The following is a 26,932-nucleotide window of genomic DNA, read 5'->3' as shown; positions in this document are numbered from 1 at the left end:
CAGAGGTGTGAAGGGACGGCCTGAGGCCAGCGCCTCGGGCGTGTTCGCCTGGCTGGCCTGGAGAACTGCTTTTATTTATAAGTCTCTAGGAGTTGAAATAAAATTAAACGAAGAGAAAATAATTAATTTTCAGAATTATGTTCTGAAATGAAATCAACAAAAACGCGGGAAGGATCCTCTAGCTCACTATGGCTGGCAGAACCCGGGCTGTCTTGCGCCGGCTCAGGCAGCCTCTCCCGGCTTAAGCGAGTCTCTGCAGGTTGGCGCTGGCCGCAGCCCCTTGCGTAAGAGGCCCTGTGCCCTTCCTCCGTCCCACTCTTCCCTGTCATGGGGGTGGGGGTGGGGGTGCAAGAATGAGGGAGGCTGTGGCCTCTTGTCTGAAAGCAAGGCAGTTTGCCTGGAAGGTGGAGATTCTCACCTTCCCTGAAAGGAGGAAATGTTCCCATTTCCACACCCCTCTCTGTGCATAAAAGGGGGCGGAGGGCACTAGCCAAACTGGCCCCCTAGGCCTAAAGGGACCTGAGACAGAGACGCAGAGAGAAAAGAGAACATCTCTGGCGGAAAGGCTGCCCTGCTACGTTGAATCCATTAAAAAATGCTAGTGCAATTTTTATATTGCACACTTGTTTGCTTTATTCATCAATTTTTATGGAGATGGGAAGCGAGCGCGAGAGGAGAGTATTTGGAAAGGCTTACTCCAAAAATATTTCCGAAGGAAAATGTTTTCTTGGAGATTGGTTGTGAGAATAGCAAACCTGCACATGCAGAGACCTCACTTCCCTTCCTTCTTTCAGGCCATCAGACTTCCAAGTCTTCCTCCTTTCCCACTGTCTTACCCCATCCCCAGTCCTCCCTCCCTCTCCTCTTTGACCCATTCTCTCTTTCGCTTTGATTTCGCCTTTGCTGCTCCCGCGTTTGGGGATCGCGCGGCTGGGTGCTCGCTCGCGCCGCATTCCGGGGGCCGCGCGCGGCCGGGCGGTGGGGCGGACGCCTTAATTCCCGCCGGAGACCCTGCGGGTTGGGCCCTCCTGGCTATTCTTTCCCGGCTCCAGTTCTCCTCTCTCTGCAGGGCACAGAAGAGCTGAGCCAAGTTCAAAGTCACGTCGCCGTCCCTTCTCAGAAGTGCTTTATTTCTCTACAAACCGCAAACCCCTTTACTTCATGACACTTTTTTTTTTTTTTTTTTTTTTTTTTTTTTTTTAAAGGAAGGAAAGTGAAGAGAGAGCGAGAGAGAGCAAGGGGGGAAAAAGAAAGCATGCAAAGGCTTTCAGAGTTACTGCCTCAAAAGTAGACTCGGGTTCCTTGGCTGAAGGAAAAAAGCAGCCAAGCGGCACATTGTGAGTGAATTCAGTTTTTCAACAGGTTTCTGGAAGGGCCCGTCTGTGGCAGTGTCAGGCGCGCAGGACCCACAACTGTCTCCATCCGGCAAACATGTCCCCTCTTTGTAAGTTTCCCAAAACTATGCTTCCGAAATCTTGCGGAGGCTGCGCGCCGCTGGGCCACAGGCCGGGGCTTGAGCGGATCCCGCTCCAGGCCGCGCGGGCCGGTGTTCATTTCTTTGCAAGTAGAGGGAATGGCAGCGTGATGGAGAATTGGGGTTGTCTTCAAAAACCAGAAAATCCCGCCAACACCCGAGCCCCCATCAACCAAAGCACCTCGTTGCCGTTTGTGGGCATCTGTGAACAGTGTTGACTGAGTTCTTTTGTGGTATGGGATGTGTTTTGTTTACCTATGCATAAATATAGCGTGTATGCACACACTATACCCTCACACACACACACATAGGTATACATTGCTGGACAGGAGAAGCCAAAGAACAGGCAAACAAAATTGACCTTTACATTGAAAAGCAGAAGCTCTCGGTTGCCACACCACTCAAACTTTTAATTTTCCTCTTAAGGAAGAAGGTGGAAATGGGGGTAGTGGGAAAGAGTTGAGAGAATAAATGAGAGAAACAAGCGACAAAAAAAGGGGGGGATTTCATAGGATTCCAGCACCATCATCTGTATCACAGACTCATAAATTCAACAAGATCATCAACAGGATATTAAGTTGCAGGGCACCTTTGATTCCGCCTTCTCAGCTACTCCTGGGCTGGGTGACCCCTGACCCATGAAGGACCACATGTGTGGTGCGGGAGCCCCTTCTATAAAACCCACCTAGAACAAAAGTTCTTTGTTAGTGCTTTAGAGAAGTGTAATGTAAAAGAAGGGGAAATTGTGAAAATCTCAGCCAATGTTGTAACTTTTAAATACCATTTTTAAGAAGTGGGGGTGCTGAATGAGGTTGTGATAGGATAAGGCCCTCTCTAGTTTGCTAAAAGAATGTCTTTTCTTCCTACAGTTAAAATTTACTGTCCTGTAACTGGGCTTATAAAAAGTCTCCATATAAAATATGTGCTCACCAGCAGTTTAGTGATAGGGGTGCAAATATTTGTGTATTTGTCAAAAGGGACTCAGAAAAAATAGAAGCTATTAACCACCCTGGACTTTACCCCTGCATTGGTGATAGTCAGTGGTTGTGGTTTTCCAAAAGGAAGAGAATTAATTGTCCTTACTTGTCTTCTCTTTCCTGATGGGAGTGATTCTACTGCTGAAAAACAAACAAAACCAAACAAAAAATAGGAGACATTAGCTAATGTGAATGTGTTTAATGTTATTCTGAAGACCTATCCTTTGGGCTCCCAGGCGAACTATATCCAGAGAGATTGAATACAGATGACAGGCGAGCAGCTTTCCAATAAACTGTAGTATTATTGCAATAGACTTTGTAATACAATTTATGCTGTCATTCATAAATAACAATGCCATATGTCAACCATATTGCTTACACAAGTAAATCCATCAACGTGTCACTATTTGATTTATCTCAACAGCTTCTTCAAATATTGAAGTATAGATATTGGAAGGGGTGTGGAGTGAGAGGAACTACCCAAGAAATTTGAGATTTTATTTTTAACTGCACAACCTCTACTTCTTCATTTCCCATCCAAAAACATCCTAAAGGGTAAGAGATGAAGGGGAGGAGAAGCACATGGAGGGGCCAACACAAATAAATATTGAGTGGTTATATGAACTGTGAACATGCAAGCGAGTTCTGTGGTTGTTTTGACCTTCTGGACATATTTTAGAACACTAATGCATTTCCCAAGAAATTGTCAATCCTAATGGTCAACTGTAGGTCAAAGGTCTTTCTCCAACAACCTCTATCTCTGAGAGTAGAAATGACTGCAAACCAAATGAGAGTATTTGGCGACAGGCAAATTTTATTCAACTTATTCTTTAGAAGTAAGGAAGTAAAGGGAGTGATAGTTTTTCAGTGGTTTTCAACCACAAAGGTGAGGTGGACATGGGATAGGCCCATTTCATGACTGTACAAACAACAAGACAAAACAAATCCCCACGGAATCCAACATATCAGTCACCACCACACAGCCCCAGTCTTCTGCCTTTTCATCCTCGTTAAGTCTACATAAGTGTGATAGGGCTATTAGAAGCACTTTTCTGGATACTCTTAGCTCCACACATATCCGTTGAGCCTCAGGACTCAGCGCCAGCTCAGGAGGGCGGTAACCCTCGAAGAGCCCCTGAGAGGACTGCGAATTGCGGAGCGATTCTGAGCACCCAAAGGCCTTGGGCCAGTCGCAGCCCCCACGCAAGTCAGATTGCGAGTTGCCAAGGCCGGAGGGTGGGGATGGGGATCTGGTCCCTGCCTCGTGCAGACGGGGAGGCCGGCCAGGAGAGGCTGCCCTGAAACTCCCTGCCTAGCCTGGCGAACCTGATTTGGGGAAACCCTTGGACCCTAAGTCACCATCACTCACGGCCGTGGCGAAGCTCTACTAAAATGCAACTGTGCTGGTGCCTTTGCCCACCCCGCCCTAGCTTTTAGGAAAGGTCTCAGTGGACCATCAGGCCCTTCCCAGTGTCTGCTAGCAACCCCCTACTTCTGCGCCTATTAAGCTCCCATTGGCGCCCTTGGGCTAGGGTTCAAAGGTCCTTCGATTCCTCTAGTAATTCGGGTGCCCCATTCGCCCTTGAACCCGCCCCTGGAGCGGCCCAAATGACACTAGATGCTCCAAACCCGCCGACACCCAGCCCTTCTACAGGGAGGCCGCTCTCACAGAAACCACGCGGGACCAGCGAGTCGTAAAGCAATTGCAGGGGCAATAAAAGGCAGTTCGGTGGGTCCCCCAGCTCCTTTCTTTTCCACCCCATCGTCCCCGAGATCCCCCCGCCCTCCGCCTGCAGAAACAATCAAACAAAGGCTCAAAAGCCAGGAAATGTCCAATTCACTTCCCTTGGAGTTTATTAATTGCCTACACCCATCGCAGGAAACTTGGCTGTGTTCGGTGACATACAGAGGGCACCGGGGAGCGGTGGAGCCTCAGTCCCCCGACTCTGCGCAGCGGGAAGCCGCAAGCGCCAGCTCGAGCATCCCCAGAGATGGGGTACCGTGGCCTCCAGGCAGCTGAACGTGGTTAGCTCAGCTAACCTGGGTTCTGGTTAGCTGGTCATTTACTGGGCCTCTCATCTCCCCAGCCTACTCGCTACTTTGTCTGGGTCTGGAAGGACTTTGGGGTTCGGGGTGCAACCTAGAGGTCTGGAAATGGACACCCCGCAAGAGCCCTTGCTAACTCCAGAAAGGACATTTCCATGGCTTGCCACTTTGCTGCCACCACACAGGCACCTCCGCTGCAAAACGCAGAAAGAGCATGGGTTTGAGGACTGGCCCTGACGACCAACACCACCGTCGAAATGTGCGGGCCAAACCCACAGAAGAATTGGCATAATGCCTTCCACAGCCCCCTGCTTTTAAAACTAGTATTATAATTCCCTTCAGCGCCCTGGAAATTGTTGGTGTTTATTTAGGAAGTGTGACAGAGTTATTGGGTCTTCAGAAACTTGGGATGTTAAGGGGGTTTGATTTGGCTCCCAAATAGCTTGAAAAAGAAACAGCGCACCTGGGGTCAGGCGGGTCATCACAATAACAAAAAGCGCTTCTACAAAATAAAAAGCTCTTTTATAAAGAAAGGCAATCCCGGAAATCCACTGCAAGCCTTCCTGATGACCATCTAGCTAGGCCTATTCTCAGGTTTAATTGGCAGGCGGTTTATTGGCGCCTTATTGGTGTTGATTGAAATTTTGCTCCCAGTCTTTTCTTTTAAGAATTAGCATCTCAAGTCGATTTACCTGAGTCAATTATCTTTTTAGGGTCTAGGTTTGGTCATAAATTTGCAAATATTCATTAAACTCACTTTGTAAATATCCTTCTTTCCTATCGCTACCCAAATCTCTATTATTTCCTAAGAAAGTCTTTTCTTTTTTAAGGCTTCCATAAAAAGAAATTGATCAGGGAGCTATATTTGAATTAAGACATATTAAATCGATGACAGATACATATCACGCTGTGTTTAACAAGAGTTGTACAAGGAGGCGGGTTCCAGATTCCGCACGGCTCTGCTACACCATTATTCACATTTTTACAGCCTTTCCTTCATGCCTTCACCCATTAAACCATTAAATTTCAGCAATTCAATAAAACAAAGCAGTTATAATTTTGACGAAAAGCTATTTTGAAGGGGGTGGAGGTACCCATTTTATTGCACAATAAAAATGCTGAACAGTCCATATTAAAGGCTAGCTTGTGTTTATTTTCTTCTTTCTTTATTCATTCTTTTTGTTTTGTTTTGTTTTTACTTATAACCTGCAGGATTGAACCCAAAGCTGCCATTACTACAAGAATTAATGCTTATTGCCAAGAAATTCAAATAATGGAAACTCATTGGAAAGGTTCGGAGAGGAAACGAAGACAGTGATAATTCCAAATATGATGTTTTCTTCATATACTATCCATGGAGATGGCACAGTTCTCTATCAACCTCTGCCTGGTTGGCTTGAAATGTTTTAAGTCTTTGATATAAAAATTGTGAAAGGACTGGTCCTTTCCAAAGAGAGATGATTTTGTTACCGCTGTTTATTAAATGTTTTTCGTTTTATTTCCACACACGCCTTTAATTCCCCATATTTGAACTTCATCGAAGCTTAAAAGTCCATTTAAAATTTGATGGTAGCATTGTCTTTGTTTGCTTGTCAGTTTTATAAAAGAAATGACATTCCTAAGTCTCATACCGAAGCCCCCTGTTAAACATCGTTCACACCAATGTAAATGGCGCTATCGAATCAACTCTTTTGAGAATATTTCTGATTACTTCCCAGGGCCACCTCCCCGATAACGGCTTTGTGTAGTCTACTTTTACTTGGACTGCAAACGAATTAAGTTGGAAACATGTTTTATTGTATCCCCAAAGAAAACAAATCACGTTCTAATCATTATTATTATTATTATTATTATTATTTACAAGTAATGTTACAGATGGCAGCAAAATACAAATTTTAAAACCCTGACTTTAATATTTGAGCATTTTGGAACATCACAAATTTCAAAAATGTTTTCTTTTAAAATCTGAAAAGGACACTTTGGGGAAGTAAAACCCCTAATTTGGGGGGAGGGTCCCACATTTCTCCGCCCACCAAAAAGTGAAGGAGGGAATTTCTATTTTTAAAAAATCGATTTGATACCAAACCGCTGGAAAGGGATGGGATTCGTTTTAAAAGCCAGTTTTTATGGTTTTCAAATAAGACATCTTAGAGGTAGACTGGTTTATTAGAAAACGATAAGAAGGCGAAAGATTATTCTATCAGTAAATAAAAAGCAAATATATTTCTTGATTTCAAAATAATACTTTATTGTATCAGTTCTAATTGTGGACCAGTCAAAGAAACTGAGGTATACATGTGGACTGTGGACTGCGATCTGGACCGGAAGGAGAAATTCTGCTTAAAGGACGGTGCTCATTTAGCGGCTTCTCTCTGAAGAGATGCCGTTTGGCCTGCCCTGCCACTGTATCTCCGAAAGGCAAAAGTTAGAATTGCTGCCCGATCTCCTCTCCCCCGCCTCTACAGTAGATCTAATTGGAAGTGGCAGATCTAGAACCGATGAGTAGTGAGATTACACTTCCAGCCAACTCCTTTGAACCATGTTGAAAAGGACTCCATGAGCTAAAAAGTCGAGGTAAAACGGTTCCTTTGGGGGAAAGACTTATTTTGACTTCACCTGGTGTTTCGCGGAGCCAAATCACTCCAGTTGTCTTGCAACCAATAGACTTTATCTTCTTCACTCCGTCTACTGTCTGTGCGCCCTAGGTGAGCGCTAGGCACGTAGGGTGTCCAAACAAGAAGTTTCTAGCATCACCACTGCAGGTAGGACCCTCCTCTCCCAAAGAGCAGCCCAGGGCTCTTCCACCCCCCAAGGGAAATGGAAGTAGAAAGTACTTGGGTGCCAGAAGGCACACAGCGAGAAGTGAGGCCGAGGTTTTTGAAACTGGAACTGCCCCTTGGGAATCCTCAACCCGTCACCACCCCGCGCCCTCTGCCCGCGTGCCGGCGCGCGCTCCGCTAGGTGCGTCAAGGGTGAGCGGGGCGCTGCGCGCGCAGGCCAGGCTCAAACTTTCTGCAAGTGCAACTTGGGCATCCCTGGGGAGGCGGGGACGCCGGGCTCCAGCGAAGGAGGGGGCGCGAAGCGAAAGCGCAGGCGGCCGCGAGCACGGGGGCGGATCCCCGCTGGGTCGAGGGCCTGTACGAGAGCCAATCGGGCAGCCGAGGCTACTGCCAATCACGCGGCTCCCTCCAATCCCACCCGTGCCATTTCCAAAATCTCGGTCCCACTGTGCAGCTCAAATGTGGTGTTCACTCTGCCAATCGCTGGAGGATAGAGTGGGAACAGGAATAAGCATAGTTAGGAGGCCAGGACAAAAGAAGTTAAAGAGCGCCTAATATATACATGTTTTTGAAGGCGGGCAGAGGGAAAAAAGTCCCCCCAGGGAGGGTGTATGGGCCTGATTGTGTAGTTCTGATGGAGCCCCCTTTGAGCAAGAGGAACCCGCCAGCGCTGAGATTAGCGGATTTGGCAACGGCTCAGGTCCAGCCGCTTCAGAATATGACAGGCTTCCCGGCGCTGGCCGGCCCGCCCGCCCACTCCCAACTCCGCGCCGCCGTCGCGCACGTCCGCCCGCGGGACCTGGGCGCTGACCCCGGCGTGGCCACCACTCCGCTCAGACCCGAGCACATGGCCCAGGCGAGCGCGCTGGGCCTCAGCCCTCCCTCCCAGGCGCTCCCGGCACACCCCGAGGCTCCGGCAGCCGCCGCCCGTGCTGCAGCCTTGGTCGTGCACCCCGGCGCGGGCAGCTACCCCTGTGGTGGGGGCAGCAGTGGCGCGCAGCCCTCTGCGCCCCCGCCCCCAGCCCCTCCTCTTCCTCCCACCCCTTCACCCCCTTCCCCTCCCCCGCCTCCTCCTCCTCCTCCTGCCCTCTCGGGCTACACCACCACCAACAGTGGCGGCGGCGGCAGCAGCGGCAAAGGCCACAGCAGGGACTTCGTCCTCCGGAGGGACCTTTCCGCCACGGCCCCCGCGGCGGCTATGCACGGGGCCCCGCTTGGAGGGGAGCAGCGGTCCGGCACCGGCTCCCCCCAGCACCCAGCCCCGCCTCCCCACTCGGCCGGCATGTTCATCTCCGCCAGCGGCACCTACGCGGGCCCGGACGGCGGCGGCGGCCCGGCGCTCTTCCCCGCGCTGCACGACACGCCGGGGGCCCCCGGCGGCCACCCGCACCCTCTCAACGGCCAGATGCGCCTGGGGCTGGCGGCAGCAGCAGCAGCCGCGGCGGCTGAGCTGTATGGCCGCGCCGAACCGCCCTTCGCGCCGCGCTCTGGGGACGCGCACTACGGGGCGGTTGCGGCCGCCGCGGCGGCCGCCCTGCACGGCTACGGAGCCGTGAACTTAAACCTGAACCTGGCGGCTGCGGCGGCCGCAGCAGCGGCCGGGCCCGGGCCCCACCTGCAGCACCACGCGCCGCCCCCGGCGCCGCCGCCGCCAGCGCCCGCGCAGCACCCGCACCAGCACCACCCCCACCTCCCAGGGGCGTCCGGGGCCTTCCTGCGCTACATGCGGCAGCCAATCAAGCAGGAGCTCATCTGCAAGTGGATCGACCCTGACGAGCTGGCCGGGTTGCCGCCGCCGCCGCAGCCACCGCCCCCGGCCGGCGGCGCCAAGCCCTGCTCCAAAACTTTCGGCACCATGCACGAGCTGGTGAATCACGTCACGGTGGAGCACGTGGGCGGCCCCGAGCAGAGCAGCCACGTCTGCTTCTGGGAGGACTGTCCGCGCGAGGGCAAGCCCTTCAAGGCCAAATACAAGCTCATCAACCACATCCGCGTGCACACCGGCGAGAAGCCCTTCCCCTGCCCTTTCCCGGGCTGCGGCAAGGTCTTCGCGCGCTCCGAGAACCTCAAGATCCACAAGCGCACTCATACAGGTGGGTGTCTGTCCCCGGCCGCGCCGCCGCCGCCACCAGCTCCTGCGTCGCCGCCACTTCCGCCGCTGCTTCTCCTCCTCCTCCTGCTCGCCTTAATTTTTTCCTCCTTCTGCTGCTTCTCTTCGCATACGTATAACCCGGACATGTGACTTCTTTTTTTTTCTCTCCCCCCCTTTTTTTTCTATGAATAAGTAATTCGATAGCACACACAGGCCCCGCGTTGGGTTCCTACACGGCGGAGTCTCCAGCGCGCCCGCAGCCCCTCGGCCGGGATCCGCAACGCGCGCCAGCCGCCGCCGCAGCCACCTCGGAGCAGACGCAGCAGCAGCTGGAGCAGGAAGGCGCCCAGGACGGTCGGCAGCCCCTACCCGCCCGGCCCTGGGAAGTCGGGAAGGGCGATAGAAAGAGAGACCAAGGCCTCCCCGGCAAGCGCCTCTCTTCCCACCGGGTCGTAGGCCCCGCGCGGTCGCCGCGCTCCGAGGACCGGGCGTGGGATTTGCTGCCTGATTTGGGCCGCTCGAGGCAGGCCTTCCGGGAGGGGAAGGGACCCCTCCGGGAAGACAGGAATGCGCTTTCGGGCCCCCGGAGACCACTCGCACTCGCCCACTGTGACACACTTCTCACGTACACCTTCGCTTGCATGCGTCTCCCACAACTTTACACACTCATATCCTCCTGCGCCTGCACCCCATTCTCGCGACACCGACACCTGTGTGTCCTCACACTCACATCATTTACACGCGGCACGCGCCCTCTCACACGCAGTATCACACTCGCCCTGGAGGGTGCTGGAGTTGACATCTGCCCTTCTAGAGAAGGTTGTAGTTGCAGGAGGACCGAGCCTCCCGCCATCGGTGAGGCCTACCCTGTCGTGGAATTGGGGGGGAGCCACCGGCGTCTTGGGGACCCTCCCGCCCCACCTCAAGCCCTGCGTCTGGGGATCCCGCAGCGCTGAGGAGGGCGGCTGCGGCGCGGGGCGGTGGATGACTCCTGTGGGTCGTGTGCCCCCTTTAAGCGGACGAGCGCGTCGGGCGGAAGCGCTGATGAGTGCGAACGCGGTCGGGATTTATAGGGACAGACACGATTACCCCTCGGAGGACACTTAAGTAACTGGAGTTTACGTTCAGTAATCACTTGGCAGATTTATCGGCGCTGCCGCGGCCAGGAGGTAGCCGCCGGGGCCCACGCTCGGGCCGCGGGCGCTCGGGGCTCTGCGGGGGCAGCAGTGTCGGGGTGGCCCGAGGCGGGAGCCTTGGCCTGGCTCCTGCGGGCCGCCTGATGGCCGGCGGGGAGCACGTTTTCCCAGGAGCCCCGTTTCCCTCTAATCGGGATCAGTCCGCCTTAATGATTTTTCCAGAAGGAAACTTCCCAGGAGGCTCTTGTAAAAACGCCCTGGCCTGCTAAGCCGGCTGCTCGCTCCTGTGCCCAGCACTTCTCGGCGGGGCAGGATCCAGGGACCGTGAAGCCTCTCCCCAGCCCGGTCCCCAAAGGGAACCCCCAAGCGCGGTGCTGCGCGCGGCCTCGGGCCCTTCCAGCCTGCCCAGGCCTCGTGACGGGAGCGGCTTTCTCTTCGCGGCTGCCGGGAGCTGCGGGCGCGGAAGCCGATCCGGGCCCCCGGCTGGACAGGTCGCTCCCTGCCCCATGTCCCCAGTGGGTTCCCGGGGCGCGCGCGCTAGCGTGGGGTCGGAGGGCGAGGGGGACCCCAGGCGCCGAGGAGACCCGCGGTCATTTGGATTTTTGGCTCCGCGTCTCGCGGACGGTTGCATTTCCTGCCCCCTCCCAGCGGCCGCGTGGGCCCCACCAAGTGGAGCGTGGAGGTCCCTGCGGGAGGGGCGCAGGCGCCTCGGGTTCAGACGCCAACCCGCGCTTGGTGTTTCTGGCGGTCCCTGGGCCGCTCAGCCATTGGGCATTGTGTCCTGAGAGGGCCCATCCGGACTTCCTTCCCTCCCTGCCACGCCGCTGTCCCTTTTTGGGGTTATCCGGGATCCCGGAACGGATTGATCAAAGGGACTAATCCCCGGGCCACTCCCGAAGGCCCCTTTCCTGACCCACGTGCCCCCAATTCCGTTTATAACCGTCCTGCGAGTCCGACTCGCGCTCTCTCGGGAGAGGGAGCTGCTAGGAGCTGGCGGAGTCCGCAGTTAGTTCCTTACTTTCCCACAGGCTCCAGCTCTCAAACTCTGTAAATAGTTAAATTCTGACGTGACTCGTCTGTCAGAATCTTAAATGTAAACACTGAGGTCTCTCAGCCTTTCTAGTTAGGTAGAATTTGCTCATTCCCCTTAGGCCCCTTGAACAACATAGGCCGTTCCATCGCCCTTGCCTTTTCTTCGTATACCTCTTCCTTTATTTACCTCTCGTGTTCTACCTTTCCTTCCACGACATCTCTCCCTTTCCTGAGTCTAATTGTTCCCCTTTTTCATGTGCAGTAGAGGAGTTAGCACTGTTCAAAGCGTTTATTCACAACCTGGGAATATGTAGGTTGAATAGAAACATGACCATTCTAAAAAACAGCATTGCGCTTTCGCGTAGGGTGAATGAGTAAACCCACGTAATTACGCCTCCATATTGAAGAAAGGCTGATTTTAATTTCTTAAAAAGAATGTGATGTTAATTTGGTCTTATCTACGACTTAAAGTGTAATATAGAAATCAGGACAAATTACTGATGTTTTGATAAAAAGGGATTAGCTTTGTTTTTGTTGAAGCTCATCTACAGAGAATTTTTAGAGGTTGTCATTATCATGGGGTTGTTTTTTCTCTTTATACATCACTGTAGGAGGCATATTTGAATAATGTCTAATTCTGTTTTTAAACAGTATTTCCAGGTAGGGAAAGTTAAATTCCAGGCACCTGCCTGAATACTCTCAGATGTGCTAGCATACTCTGCCATTGAACCAGTTATCATTGGCGAAATGTTTTTAAGAAACTCACTACAGTAACATATCTGTGCAGAGGATGTAAGAAAATTTACCACAGAAAGATATGTACACTAAGCTGAGGCTTAATAGTTTCTTTTTGAAAATAAGTTATCCAAAACAAAAGAAAAATGTCCTACCTAGTGTATCACCAGAGTAGTTGCTGAAATGTGAGAAATTCAGCTTTATTTTTAAATTATTTACCTAAAAGAGGAAAATATTAATACAATAATATGTATGAAATGACTTGTTCAATTATAGACTCAACTATATCAAGTTCAGAGATGCCAAGGGGAGAGGGAAAATTCAGTTAGACTGTTACCTGTTGTCTTCCTTTTCTTGCTGTTTAACACCAAAATGTAGTGTGGCTGAATTTCTCTAGTTGTCTTATTAAGTATTTCCATTTCCTGGACTAGAGGCCTTGTGTTTAAAGGCATTGTGTTTGTGGGGTGGTTAGGCCAGCTTAAGGAGGTGACAGGCCATAAGACCCTGGCCTTTTTAAATTTTTTTAAAGTCTTTTTGACTAGTAAGTAATGTAGGGAGCTGTGAGAGTAAGTATACTTATGGCATAAAGGTACGTTCTGCTAAGACTTGTGGTCTTTATTAATGTTTGTTAAATCTCGTTCTGCTGTGCTCTTAACCGCCCTGCAAGTATTGAGGAAAGCTATAGAATGCAGAGGCCAACAGCCTATTCTCTGCCCAGCTAGCCCTGTAAAAATCTAGTGGTGGGAGTGTGTTTCACAGGTACCTCTATTTCTAAAGAAAAACATTGTTTTGTTTTACCTCCTTCCCTTTCCCAGCTCCATATTCTCTCCTGCTGCCCCCCTCCATCAGTGAAATCCTGGGGAACACTGAAAGGAAATGCCATTATTATCATTTGACTGTACCCCCAGTTTACTTTTAATTTACTGTATGTGTTTGCTTTTCTCTCTTTTTCTTATATGCTTATTTCTGCCTGTGGCTTTGAAAGTATCATTTTGTGTTTATTTTGACAGGAGGATCTCCTGCTTGTGTTTTTGAGTGTACAGACCCTGAGGGGAGTGTGTCTGTCGGGGGAGGGGGTCTGCGGGTCCCAGGTGGGTTTCAGTGTTACATGCTGGCCCTTAGCTCAGCACTGGGGATCTCACCCTGACCCCTCTGGGACTGCAGGGGCTGACAGCCTCTCAGGAGCCCAGGTCCAGGCGAAGCTACCAGGCCAGCGGAATCCAGGCCCATCCTTGAAGTATCCCTTCCCTTTTGTGAATTAGGAAGAAGAATTAGGCTGGGAGTTGGCCTTTGGGAGAATAGGAAAAACACAACCTTGGTTCTGCTTCAAGATTTCTCTCAAGTCAGGGGTCTTGCAAAGCCATTGTTGACCTTTCCTGTGTTTCATTGCAGGGGAAAAGCCTTTCAAATGTGAATTTGATGGCTGTGACAGGAAGTTTGCCAATAGCAGTGATCGGAAGAAACATTCCCATGTCCACACCAGTGACAAGCCCTACTACTGCAAGATTCGAGGCTGTGACAAATCCTACACTCACCCAAGCTCCCTGAGGAAGCACATGAAGATTCACTGCAAGTCCCCACCACCTTCTCCAGGACCCCTTGGTTACTCATCAGTGGGGACTCCAGTGGGTGCCCCTTTGTCCCCCGTGCTGGACCCAGCCAGGAGTCGCTCCAGCACTCTGTCCCCTCAGGTGACCAACCTCAATGAGTGGTACGTTTGCCAGGCCAGTGGGGCCCCCAGCCACCTCCACACCCCTTCCAGCAACGGAACCACCTCTGAATCTGAAGATGAGGAAATTTACGGGAACCCTGAAGTTGTGCGGACGATACATTAGAATTTATGATTAATAATAATAAGTGAAATAATAAGTCGGAGTCTTTGGACCACATCCTAACCTGAGACAATGCCGAGCCTGAGACAAACCCGTGACTCAGACTTGCCACCGGGTCTAATTAGCCCTATTTATTCAGTATGAAACCCTATGGTGTTTGTACATTTAATTAATTTAATTAAGATATTTGGGCCTTTTTTTTTTTTTTCTTAAAAAACAAACAAAAAACAACCAAGCTGGACTTGTACATTGCAGGAGGACGGGGCTTGGGGGCAAATTGTACCAAGGAAAATGAATGGAGAGATTAGTTAATGGAGATACACACTGCCGGTGTCATATATATATATATATATATATATTTTTTTTTTTTTTAAAGGAGGGAGAAAAAGAGCATTAAGTCAGAACTTAAACACAGCAACAAGGCCCTCTGCATTTCCCAGAGTGCCTCTCAAATGCCTTTGACACCATACCGTGGGCTGCTTTTGAGCCTCCTTGTTGGACCCTAATTCTGCCAAGGCCTCTTGATTGTAAACCACACACCTGCTGCATTGCCAACAGATCCTGGACTGTACCTGTGTCCAAAAATATTTGTAAAAACCCTTTGAGTTTAATATTTGTAATTTTTAATTTCCACTCTTTTATTACTGATCTCACCTTAATACAATATTTTTATACAGGATTATTTCTTCAGTATCCTACTATGTGATTTAAAAAAAAGATGCAGCAACCTTAATATATCTCCATATCTTGTGCTACTGTGATTGTTCAAGCAAAAGTGGAGAGAAGAAAAGCTGCTGCAATAAGACAACTGTGAAACTGTGATATTTTATAAAATAGAAGAAATTCAAGTGCTTTCTTTTTCCTGTATGGTGTTTTTTTTTTTTTTTTTTTGGTTTTTTTTTTTAAATCTGAATTTTCAGATACTGCCTCTCCTAACTGTGTCCAAAGTTCTTCTGTAATAAAGAGATTCTGTTTTCGATCCTAAGTTCTTTGGGATGCCAACATTCACAGTCAAGTCTTGAGGAGGTGTAATGATGGCATCATGCCTATTTTTTTTTTGAAAGCTGTTTTTAAAACAGGCCAACACGTCTTTTATACTGTTGTATCAGCCTTTTAAAAAGTCTATTTTTCAATGCCTGAAACTGCATTTTAATGCATTTTCTTCCACCTGAGCACTGAGCACACCAAACTGGAATCCATTTGAAAATGACAGTGTGTGAAGTGTATGATTTACATTGAAAGAGGGGAGGGAGTTGCCCTACATATTAAAATTTTTAAAAGGTTTATAGTTACCACCAAACACTGATGAATGTGTGACCTTTGCCAGAGCTGTCAAGCTAGGATAAAAAAGGTCAAGGACCTAGGACAATAACTCTTAGTCAATTTATTTTCGGTTGGTACAACACATCTCCTGTGCAAAATGTAGTCCATCAGAAACATCATACAGATATACTAAAGAGCACTAATTTATCCTTAGAGACCCTGAAGACACCCCCTCCCCAGGGTTTGTAGAAATTGGTTTTGTGTGCTGTGAGCGGTTGATGTAGTCTTGTCATTGTTAATAACTTGTATGTGAACACTATTATTTGTACAGTTGAATTAATTTATTTTCAGACATCATGCTTTTTTTTTTTTTTTTTTTTTTCCTGGAAGAGTTCAAAGCACACCAAAGAATTATATTATACATTTTGGTGAAAGATTATCATTTATGATCCATGGTTTATTTAAAAAAAAAAAGGAAAGAAAATGGAAAAATATATTTTTAAGCTTACTTGAATGAACAACGTAATGTGAAAACCAAGACTCTTCCTGCATGTCTTTTTTGCATTGTGTTGATGAGATTATATATAGTTTATAGATATATTATATTACTAGTACAGTGCATGGTGCTGTCACTTGGAAAGCCTTTCAATGTTGTCTTCAGATTGTTAGGGTGAATATGAAACATGCAGACCCTCCTTTATAAAGAAAAAGACCTTAAAACTTGAATATGAGATAATTTTACATTTGAAAAGTTTATTTGATTTTCATATTACTCACTTTCAAAGCCCTTTCAAATAGAAAAGGTATGAACTTTTGGGGGGATAATTTATGTATCGTAAACTTATTAGGACAAAATATTCCTGATGTATAATGAGTTGTTTTATTTATACAACTTTTTCAATGGTAGTTTGCACTATTCTTTATTATGCTACAGGTTTATTTATTATGAAACAAAGGAATATGTATTTTATGTATTTTACCATGCATAGGTTAACTCTTTGCCACAGATTTATTGGTTCTTGATACACCTAAAATAAAAAAATGTGTACCTCCAATAGAGAGCAAGAATGATTATGAAGTAACAAATTTAATAAAGGTATTCTTATTATTATTGCTTATGTTTTACCTAATGGCATATCTCTCCTACAAACAGAACAGGTTGCTAATGGAGTGAATGTCTTCCCTTGATCTCTTGATTTCTTAGCCTCTCCCCAAGCAATACAATATTTTTGCAGCCTGGTTTAACTTACAACTTACAAGCTTATCTAGGAAACACAAGATATTTTTGAAGACTAAGCCTTGCAAGTTATACTTACAGTAGCATAAATCTTTTGGGTTACTGCATTTATTTGTTAAAATAAGTAATATCCTGAGTGATTCTAATCAGTGAAAAGCCAAAAAGTGAATTTTAGCATTTCTTTGGTGCCCAGCCTCCAAAAGGAAAAAAAAGAATGAAGAAAATGTGGAGGGAGAGACAGTGAGGCTTCTAGACACAAAGAAGGTGAAAGCAAAATCAGTCAGGGGCTGAGATAGGTATTAAATGAAATTGAGTAGTGGGCATCGAATGCTTCTCATGGTATGGGAGATCAAGATGCAATTTTACTGTAGTTTGTTCTGCAAGTTGAGTGGCTATTGGTAATTTAAGCTCAGCATTTTGGGGCAGGTGTGTTGAACAATTAGATTCTTGCATGGCAGCAAAATATTCAAGTGGCTTAAATGCAGGTATTTGGCTATGCACATTTACAAGGCTGGATGTTTGCTTGTGTTTTTGTTAGCAGATACAAAACTGATAAAAGGTAAATAGTTGAAAGCAATTGCTAGTAATGTCAATAAGCATTTCTCTGAAAGGTTATAGTGGCTTTTAAAAGTCAGGTTTGTTAAATGTAGTAAAGGTGAAACAGGTTGCAAAGAGTTGTTTTAAGTCAGATGACAATAACCAGCACACGAAGGAGAAAAACACTCATAAATGAGGGCCCCAATCAATGGGAAAACTTATAGCTCTCTAATGAAGTTTCTCGTGAAAAGAAGGGTGACACAAAGCCACCAAGACATGAATCATTCATGGGAAATATAAAAGATAAAAGATATCTGACAATGAGCAGAACCTTGTATAGAGTGTATAAAACAAGTTTCCCCTTCTTATTTTCTGCTTTAAAACGCACAATCTCCCACTCCCAGCGTTCTCTGTCCAGTCTATAGAGTTAAAATTGACCACTGCTCGTCCTGCGCCACTTCAAAGTAATTTAGTCCAGAACGGAAGGCTTGGCGCTCGGACAATCTTCATGGTGTGTTAAGATTTCTATGGCAATTGGCAAGCAAGACGTTCCCATCTGAATATGTCTCAAAGAAAGCCACTTATTGACACTAAGTTGGCTATCATCAAAGACTTCATCTTCCCTAGGCAAAACGTGGCCCTTGCAAATACTGTTTAAATCATCTACCTTTGTTTTCCAGGCTAGGAGAATCTTCAAACGCACAATTATTTGAAATTTATGTATATATATTTTCCCCATTCAGGATTCTCTTTGGTAAAGCTGATGGTCCTAAAATCTAAACTCCATAGAGTTTGAAGGTGGAAATTATATTCTCTTAAGGAGTTGGAGATGGCCACACAAGCATCATAACACTGGGGACAGGAAAAGAGGAGGCCCAACTAGCTGCAAACAGATTGCACTCTCATAAGTGATCTCTTCTACTTTGGGGAAGGTTTTGGAGACCATTGTTGTTTTACCCACCCAGTAATCTATCATCTATCATCTCTCTATCTGTTTATGAAATGGGACGAGAGGTGCTGGCCACTAGTATTTTAAAATCCCAGTTTGGTTAGGAAATCCAGCTCCTGGGGAGGGAGCAGGGGAGACATCTGGTTTCTCAAGTGATCACCTTAAGCCAGCAGTAAAGAAGGCTGATCACAAGGCAAACAAAACAACCCAACCGCTTATTAATAGTACTTTCATCCCCTCACATCACTCCTGGCCTGCCAGTCCGCTCACAGTGTAGCAAAACAGGACGCCCAGCCACGGAAGCCTTCCAGGTCTGGAGGCACAGGAAGGCCCGCAGGAGACCTGAGGTGAAACTGCCCTGGGGCCCCCAGTACACTTCCCCTCCGTGGACAAAAACTCAACCCCACACCCACGCACTCCCCGAGCACACATTAACATACACTGCAAGTGCCTAATCAGGCAGGGAGAAGTTCAAAGGCATGGTTTTTTTTTTTTGAAATTCAAACTACTGCTTCTATGGTCCATCCACGCGGAGCCATCCAGGATGGCTATGGTAGTGGGCAGGGCCAGGGGAGTCGCCAGCAGAGGGGCCACTGTAATTCAAGACAGTCGATGAGACACAGCTGCAGTGACCTTTACTTTCATGCCAAGTTACTTCAGTCCACTTGAACCTCATCAGAAATATATATATATTTATGTGTGTGTGTGTGTGTGTGTGTGTGTGTGTGTGTGTATGTATTCAGCATTTAAGATTCCTCCATAGAACCTCCTAGCTTGAGAGAAAGGGGAGAGAAAGAATGAAGAAAGGAGGATAGGAGCGGAGGAGAGTCGGGTGGGGAGTGGGTGATGTTCGAAGGGTGGGGGAGAGGGGCAGGGGAGCCAGAGCCCCAGTTCCTCTTCCTTCTCTCCCCACCTAAGTACTTTTATTTGCAGAGCGATTGTTCTTTGTTTATTTAATACAAGTACTGTGTGAATGGTGAAAAATAAACACGATGAAAAATAACCAAACAGATGATTCCTCAGAGTGAAAAAGCCCGGACTTAATAAAAGTGCGAAGCAGTCACCGCTGAATGAGAAACCCTTTGAAGTGGAACTTATTATAGGAGGAATACTTTGGGGTTGCCTTAACGACGCCGCTGAATCGAAAGCGCTCGCCTTTGTCAGCGATTTGTTCTCCTTTGCTGGGGTGCCCGGAGAAATTACTTACATGGGCTGCCTTAACATGCAGCCTGCAAATCAGTAACTTTGCAGCTCAGACTCACAGACGCCACTCGGCTGTGGACAAAAAGAGTCATGGGGGAAACGCACCAACCTTTCACGCCGAGGCTCTGGGGCTGGGGACTCACGGGCGTGTTGGGGGCGGCAGATAAGAAGTTGTATTACAACTGCCCCCCCTCGCCCAAGCTTCCCTCTTCTTCCCTCTGCACCTCCCCCGCCGCCAGTCCAGGCTGGGGCTCTGCGGGCCCGGACCCCGCTTGGTGGCAGTGGAGGCCTGGCTCCTCCAGGGCCCTCCAGCGAGGGGCGCTCTACGGCGCGCGGGCCGGGCGCGGGACTTTCCCAGCAGCCCGGGCCATATTTAATAAGGGTCGTTCATCACCGAGGCGCTTTGAAGGGTCGCCTCCAGCCCTGTGCCCATTAGAAAGGCGGAGGTGACATTTAAACTCCGTTTTCAAGGATCGCGGGGGGATTTCATTGAAAAGGCAACTCGTTTGTCTTATGAGCCTGGAAACAACCCCCTTCTCGCTCCTTTTGACCACATGGCATAACTCAAAAACAATAGTTCAAAAGTGAAATGGCATCGTGGTGTTCATTCGGAGACAGGCCCCCATCTAGCACCAGAGAAAAGGGGTAGTCCGCAAGACAATGTGCTTTTTGTGTCCGACTCTGTCACAAGGATTGTGTTGTTTGCTTTGGAGGCTGCGCCTGTTATACTTTCCTGAAAGTGCTTGTGTTAAACAAGAGTTATAAGTCATCCAAAACAACAAACATTTTGATTTTCTTTGCCTAAAGGGCTTTCCCTGGCTATGGGCACCGTGAAAAAATAATGTCCTTGCTGAGAAAGGAACACCAGTAGTAGCATTACAAGCGAGCGCATTAAATATTGAATGACACGGGAAAAAGAGCTTGTCGAGGGGCACTCAGCCTTAAAGTCTTTCTTCAACTTTGTCTTCGGTGGCTGCTGGACTATTTAAGATGGTATTAATTAAGGCAGCTTCGGATGCTGCCGAGCCGGCCGGCCCCTCTGCCGCGCTCGGTCAATGGGCCTGTGCCCCCGCGCCCTGCTCACGCGTTGGCTGAGCCGAGTGCAAATGTCACTTCTCATTTGGAGGCTGAAGAGAAGTGCCCATCCTACATTAAGGGCAGCAGGGATGCAGTCAGCAGCAGGCGTTAAAGGAATACGAGGGACTGGGGTGAGGGGAGGGGAGGCGGTAACAAAATGGGAACAGCTGCCCGGGGCGGGGTCGAGAGTGCGCCCCGCGCACCGCTGTTGGCACATTTTGGAGAGCGCCGCTGGCAAACCGAAGCCACGCGGGACTCACTGGGTTGGAAGACCCCTTCTCTTTCGTCGTTCCCGCGTGGGGAAAATGAAAACTCCAGCCCTGCACAAATCCATTAGGCAGGCTGGCGGGGCGTTATTTTACAAAGGGACTCGCTTCTACAAAGAAAGACAAAAGCTTGGTGCAAACAGGCGTCTTGACTGACTTCCACCTCCCCCTACAGTCCCCTTCACAGATTACAAACAAATAAAGCCCAAAGGACCTCAGCCAAGTATCTCCAGATCCAATTTTACAGATGGCGAAACTGAGACCTCAAGCAAGACTCAAAATGGTTTTTGTCAATATTCCCCGAAATCAGAGGTTGAGACCCTCTTTGAGACCAAAGATCCAGGCGGGAGTGGAGTTCTTTTTAAAGTCGCCAACAACCACGCCAAAATGTCCCTTTCCCCTGACCCCCATTGCAAGTGTTTGATTCAAAGTCAAATGGAAATTGGTTTCAGCAGTTGAAAATTCCTAACATCAAAAAAGGAATGAAGCTTACTGTCAACTGACTGTGGCATAAATGAAATGCACACTCGGAGAAACTGTGTTAACTATCAGTTCTTGATGAAGAGAGACAAGATTTGGCTGGGCAGAGGGGGAAGGGCATCCCGGCAGATTGATTTCTGCAGCCAGAAGCCCAACAGGCGCCCCCGTCTCCCTATGTGGCGTTTCACCTGGATGTGGGTCTTCTCTTTTGCCACACGACCCCTTGTAGGTGGGGGGAGATGCAGTAAAGTGCCCTCCCCACCCCCAACCCCGTGTGTTTGTGTGTGTGTGTGGTTGAGCACCCTTAGCTTTTGATCCATTTGCAATGTCTGATTCTGCATCTTAAAATGTGTCCATTCAGGGCTCCCTCTGGCCTTTTGGATAAGGGGCGGGTCATGCTTCCACCAAGAACCACGCTGCAGGAGAACTAGTCCCTACCCTTCCTGCAGAGACTGGAATCTGAGCGCGATGGGTGGCCGGGGAGCTCGCATTCAGACGGCCCTGAGATGCGGGCCTGGGGCCCTACGCCCCATTGGCAGCTGGAGGCGTCGCTCCGGGGCCAAGGAACGCCTGGCCGGGTCAGGACGCGGGCAGAGGTGGGCGGTGGGGCAGCCAGAGAGGGCCGCGCCAGAGCAGCCCACTCTCGCACAGTCTAGGACTGGAGTTCCTAGGCCCAACCGCCTACCTGAGTGATCTCTTTTGCACATCTTTCCTCATTCCTCTTCTCTGCTCTCCCTACCTCCTCTACTTTTTTGCATGAACAGGGCCCAGGCCAGGATAACGAATGCAGAAAGATGGCCTTTTGGCCCGGAATGCACGCTCTGGCGTGCGCATACACCCACCTCACACACACTTATACACACTCACGCGCAATTCAACCCCCCCAGCCCCGCCCCAGCCAGTGCACTGGGCACACGCTCGGGATTCAGGCACCTTGCCAAGAGCTCGCGAGCACCCTGCGTGGCACACTGGTTGGAGTTCCTGCACGAAGTGGCGGGGGTGGAGTGAGGAGGGAGGGGTGGGCGGCGGTGCACGCTGCCGACTGCTGGCGGAGCGCACAAGTTCAGTGCTCAACTTCCCGCTCTTAACGAGATCCGGGATCCCTTTGGAGAGTCCCTCGGGAGCTGGCGACGGGGCTGGGAGTGGCGTGGGTAAGCTGGCCCGCGCGGGGCGCGGGCGGCGGGGCACAAGGGCGCGACAGGAAGAGGGCGCGAGGGTGCCCGCGGCCGGCCGGGCGCTCCGAGAAGTCAGCGCGAGCAGCTGTGACTTCACCTATTAGCCCCGATGTCTTTCCGAGGAGCCTGGTGGAGTTAAACAGCCCACAATGGGCGCTCTGGGGCGCCTCCAGCCTGACCTCCACCCGGGTTTAATAGTTTCATAGGAACTTCATTAAATCAATTACTTAGTGAGCACATCATCATTTATTTGTAATTAGCAGCGAGGAGCGCGTTCTCTCCCCCAGCCTGCGGCCCGGGTCCCAGCGGGGTTGACTAGTTGTGCAAGCACTTTTGTTTGCTCGAGTGTTGACTCCCGGCATTATTCGGCCCGGGTAATCTTTACGTCTCAATCTAGTATTCAGGGGGCGAAAGGAAAACAAACAGGGCGCAGGCCGGAGGCCAGCCCTTTGGTCCCAACCGCTCCAGAACTCGGCCCTCGCTGGGCGTGCAGGGCGCAACTCCACGGTCCCCGTTCCTCCCGGACGGAATAGGCGAGGGCGCCACCGGGGCAGAGGGGCAGGAGCCAGCCCGGGGGGGTCCAGAAGGAAAGTTGCGAAGGAAGAAGAGATGAAGGAGAGAAAGGAGAAAACCAGGAGCAGGAGCGCCGGGCCTGCAAAACGAGCACAAAAGAAACGTCCAGGCTCGCGCACGTGTGCGGGAGGCACTGGAGGGGGAATGCGCGTTGTGCGTGTGTGCAAGTGTATGTCCGTGTGTGCAAGTGTATGTCCATGTGTGCACGTGTGTGTGCGCGCGCAGGAAGTGCGTGAAATCCATCCTTTTCAGCTACCCAGGGCTGGGCGGAGAGAGGGGAGTGGGAGCAGGAGGTGCCGGCCTGTGGTGCGCGGAGGCAGCTCGCTGGGTGTCCGGGCTGCAAAAGTGCTTTAATTGGGGGGCTGCAGCCCCGGGCGCAGCTCCACTGCGGCCCACAAATTACTAGCGAGTGGTTAGCGAGGAGGGGGGAGTTGCGAAAGCCGGGCCAGAACCTGCGCGTGCGGAGCGGCACGAGTAATGGCTCCGCAAGGAGTCGTGATTCCTTTCGAGTGTAATCATCTTTCCCCACACGCCGCAGCGCCGGCCAAATCTCGTTTACATCCAAGGAGTTGCGGCTCGCCGGGCCAGAAACGTGGGCGACACGCCCCTGCGTGCTTGCCCTGGCCCCGATTTCCGCTCCAAGCTGGAAGTCCTTCCAGCACAGGAAACGCTCAACTTCTGGGGTTATCCCAGCTCAGGAAATGGAGGAGGGCGGGGAGGCGAGGGGTCATTGATGACCCGGCCTGGGTTCCCCAGGAACAGGCGAATGTGAACAACTGTGAGGTGAGGAAAGGCCGTGGGGGAAAAACGCCCCTTGAGACGGCTTCCAGAAGAAACAGTGGCCCCTGGGGATCCTTGAGGTCAGTCTCTTAGACTTCCTGGGGCTGTGAGCTTTTGAGGACCGGGTCCTGAATTTCTTCCTTGGTTCTGACGGCCAGGCCTGGCTGATCTGGGTTAATACTTGCAGGCAGGGAATGTGTGAAGGCGGTGGTTGCCTTGCGGATTTTCTAACCAGTGGTTTCAGTAAAGATCTAATCAGTGTCTGGAGTGTTTGTACTCTGGTGGGCCCGAAGAGGGTTCTGTGGCCCTATGGTGAGACAGGGTCCATCCTGGAGCGGGGGTGGGGAGGCAGAGGGCTGGGGTGTGGCCCCCAGGCCTCTCTGGACAGCCCCAGACCTGGAGTCCGCTGGCTCTGGCTGTGTTTGGGTGCACACGTGCGCGAGGGCGGTCGTACTCCCAGGAGTGGGAGCTTAGCTTGCTGGGGAGCCTGTTGCCAGCTCTCCTGAGGCCTCCAGTCTGGGGAGCCAACTCCACCACAGTGCTTTGGGCTCTCAGGAGGGTGTCCTAAGCCTGCAGCTGTCTCACTCTCCTAGTCTTCTTGCTTCGACCTTTCCTCAGGTCTCACCATCAGACATCCAATCTGTTCCTCTCCCTAGCCTCATTTTCTGCAAAGTTGATTCCCAGGTCATTTGACCTCTACCCCAGGGTCCTAGGTATCCTTTGCCTGCAGGACACAAGGATGGGAGAGGCAGGAGCAACTAGGATCCTCTTTGAAAATAGGCTTTCTTGGCCTGGTGCAGTGGCTCACACCTGTAATCCCAGCCCTTTGGGAGGCTGAGGCGGGAGGATCTCTTGAGGTCAGGACCAGCCTGGGCAACATGGTGAAACCCCATCTCTACAAACTATACAAAAATTAGCTGGGCCTGGTGGTGCATGCCTGTAATTCCAGCTACTCGGGAGGCTGAGGCAGAAGAATAGTTTGAACCAGGGAGGTGGAGGTTGCAGTCCGAGATGGCGCCACTGCACTCCAGCCTGGGCGATAGGGCAAGACTCAGTCTAAAAAAAGAAAAAAGAAAAAAGCTTCCCTCCAGCCCCCCTCCCCAGCATGGCAGAGCTCCTTGAGCTGCCCAGCTGCAGCTCACCCTGCCATGGTCTGAGAGTTTGGGTCAGCCTAAAAAACAGGAAATAGATCCAGATAAGGACCATCAACCAGCCAGTCAACAATCTGGGAGGAGCACCTTTTAAAATATAAAAAGTGGTTTGTAGCTTTGTATAATCCTCTTCCCCCATCCCCAGTGAGTCTGAGCTGAAGAAGTTACAATGGTCAGGCTTCAGGAAGAATTACCAGGAAAAGGAAATCTTAAAGCATAAAGCCAAATATGATTTTCTTAAAAATACCTGGGAGCCTAACATGATAAACACAAATACTCCTTTGAGTCTGTTGTGCATCTTTCTGCTCCAGTGTACAGAATACCTATGCTAAATATATATTGATCAGACAGGTGCACACACACAAATTATAGCACGTCTAAATCCCACCTTGGAAATTATCAGACCTAGCCAAATTTAGGACAGCGGTGAAGGAAGCAAGACTGAGAAAAGCTACATTGAAAATAAAATTGAAATGTTCACCCATGACTTCTCTCTCTACTCCTCCCCTCTCTCCCACCTCCTACACCATTTAATAAAATAGCATCGTTTAGAGAAAGGAAGGCACGTCAGGGGACATTTTATGAGCTGGCAGAGAATTTGTTGAAGTAGTTGATTTAGAAAATCTGGATACTGACTGCGAAGTTTTCTTAGTCATATTCGTATTATGCGTCTTTCTTCCCAATCCAAGTCCTAACAGCTTTTAAGCCATTATCTGGCTAGGTTCTGTTTATTAATCAGGCTCTGCTCTGATTCTCTCTTTACTGGACTGCAGGCCCCTTGGCAGTCCCTCCTGAGGCCCTCCTTGGACCAGTGGGAGGCCGGAGCTGTGTTCCCTGCACCCTTTCAGGAGAGCTCCCCATGCAGGGCGTATGGGACCCTTCCAGGGTCTTTGCCACTGGACTCACCAGTCTGAAAACTAACAGGATCATGCTCACAGACTGTCCTCCTCTCTCTGGGAGGGCTTGTCTTGTCACCAGTCATGAGTTCCATCCTCCTGACCTGGTGCAAAGAAGAACGTTTGGCACTGACATAAAAGCCCATGCAGCAGGAGCCTGGAGTTTGTAGCAGGGTGATTTCGGATAATGACATGTATGGGATATTTCAGGGAGGGCCCAGGGGAGCCTTGGAAGGGAGGAACTATGCCAATGTTTGTCCCCTTTTAGGGGCGAGGGCAAAGGTTTGACTGCTCTGGCCGTTTTTTAAGTAAACTGACCAGAAAGAGCACGCATTAGAACAAACTGTGGCCTAGGGCAAGAGTCTGTTGTGTTCCTGACAGAAACTTCTGGGCGAGTCCTGGCCGCTGCTAGGCCACTGCTCCGTGTTCTCAGAACCGGCAGCACTGCTGGGTCCTTGTTCATACCTGCGCAGGACAGAACCATGAAGTGATTCCAGGCATCTTTTCTCAGGGAGAAAGAGCACCTAGAGACACAAGGCGAGTCCAGGAAAACCACTGCCTGTTAGCCACCCCTCCTTGGCCACGCCTCCTGCGATTTCTAGCCTTCAACGCCCAGATCCTTTATATCCACTCCATAAAGCAGAGGACTGGAGTCGTCCAGAGACAGAAATGTGTCTTCCAAGAACTTTAGTGTCTTTGGCCCCTGGCAAGATTGGAGTATTTATTTTTCTCCGACTCCTCCAATTGGAGTGATGCCTGTTAAGAAGGAAGCAGAAGCTGGGTGTGGTGGCTCACACCTGTAATCCCAGCACTTTGGGAGGCTAAGGCTGGCGGATTGCTTTTTGTCAGGAGTTCAAGACCAGCCTGGGCAACATGGCGAAACCCCATCTCTGCTAAAAATACAAAAATTAGCCGGGTATGGTGGCGCAAGCCTGTAGTCCCAGCTACTTGGGGGGCTGAGGCACAAGAATTGTTTGAACCCAAGAAGCAGAGACTGCAGTGAGCCAAGATTGTGCCACTGCCCTCCAGCCTGGGTGACAGAACTAGACTTGGTTTAAAAAAAACAAAAAAAGAAGCCAAGAAATTGCATCATGAAAAGTATAATATCCTGCTTGGCCCTTAAGTTTCTTTTGAGATTGGAATGAAGTTTTTTTTTTTTTTTTTTTTTTTTTTTGAGACAGAGTCTTGCTCTGTCGCCCAGGCTGGGGTGCAGTGGCCGGATCTCAGCTCACTGCAAGCTC

At 49.8% G+C, this 26,932-nt stretch overlaps 1 protein-coding gene across 1 annotated transcript; it reads left to right on the top strand.

Annotated features, from left to right (window-relative positions):
• The first annotated feature begins 7,896 nt into the window (after positions 1 to 7,896).
• On the top strand, positions 7,897 to 16,478 carry ZIC5 (Zic family member 5). The gene is made up of 2 exons (XM_015121381.3): positions 7,897 to 9,370; positions 13,665 to 16,478. Exons 1-2 carry the CDS (start codon positions 7,912 to 7,914, stop codon positions 14,105 to 14,107), a joined length of 1,902 nt encoding a protein of 633 aa, XP_014976867.3. The 5' UTR covers positions 7,897 to 7,911; the 3' UTR covers positions 14,108 to 16,478.
• The last annotated feature ends 10,454 nt before the right edge of the window (positions 16,479 to 26,932 follow it).

Source organism: Macaca mulatta, chromosome 17, assembly GCF_049350105.2.
Source record: "Macaca mulatta isolate MMU2019108-1 chromosome 17, T2T-MMU8v2.0, whole genome shotgun sequence".
Taxonomy (NCBI): Eukaryota; Metazoa; Chordata; class Mammalia; order Primates; family Cercopithecidae; genus Macaca; species Macaca mulatta.
The sequence above is the reverse complement of the archived record's forward strand: the minus strand, read 5'-3'. Positions and strand labels throughout refer to the sequence as shown.

Excerpts from the sequence above, each read along its gene's own strand:
- ZIC5 (XM_015121381.3), top strand. The coding sequence starts at position 7,912 with ATGGAGCCCCCTTTGAGCAAGAGGAACCCGCCAGCGCTGAGATTAGCG. Across the intron at positions 9,371-13,664 it reads CCACAAGCGCACTCATACAG|GGGAAAAGCCTTTCAAATGT; the intron begins GTGGGTGTCTGT and ends GTTTCATTGCAG.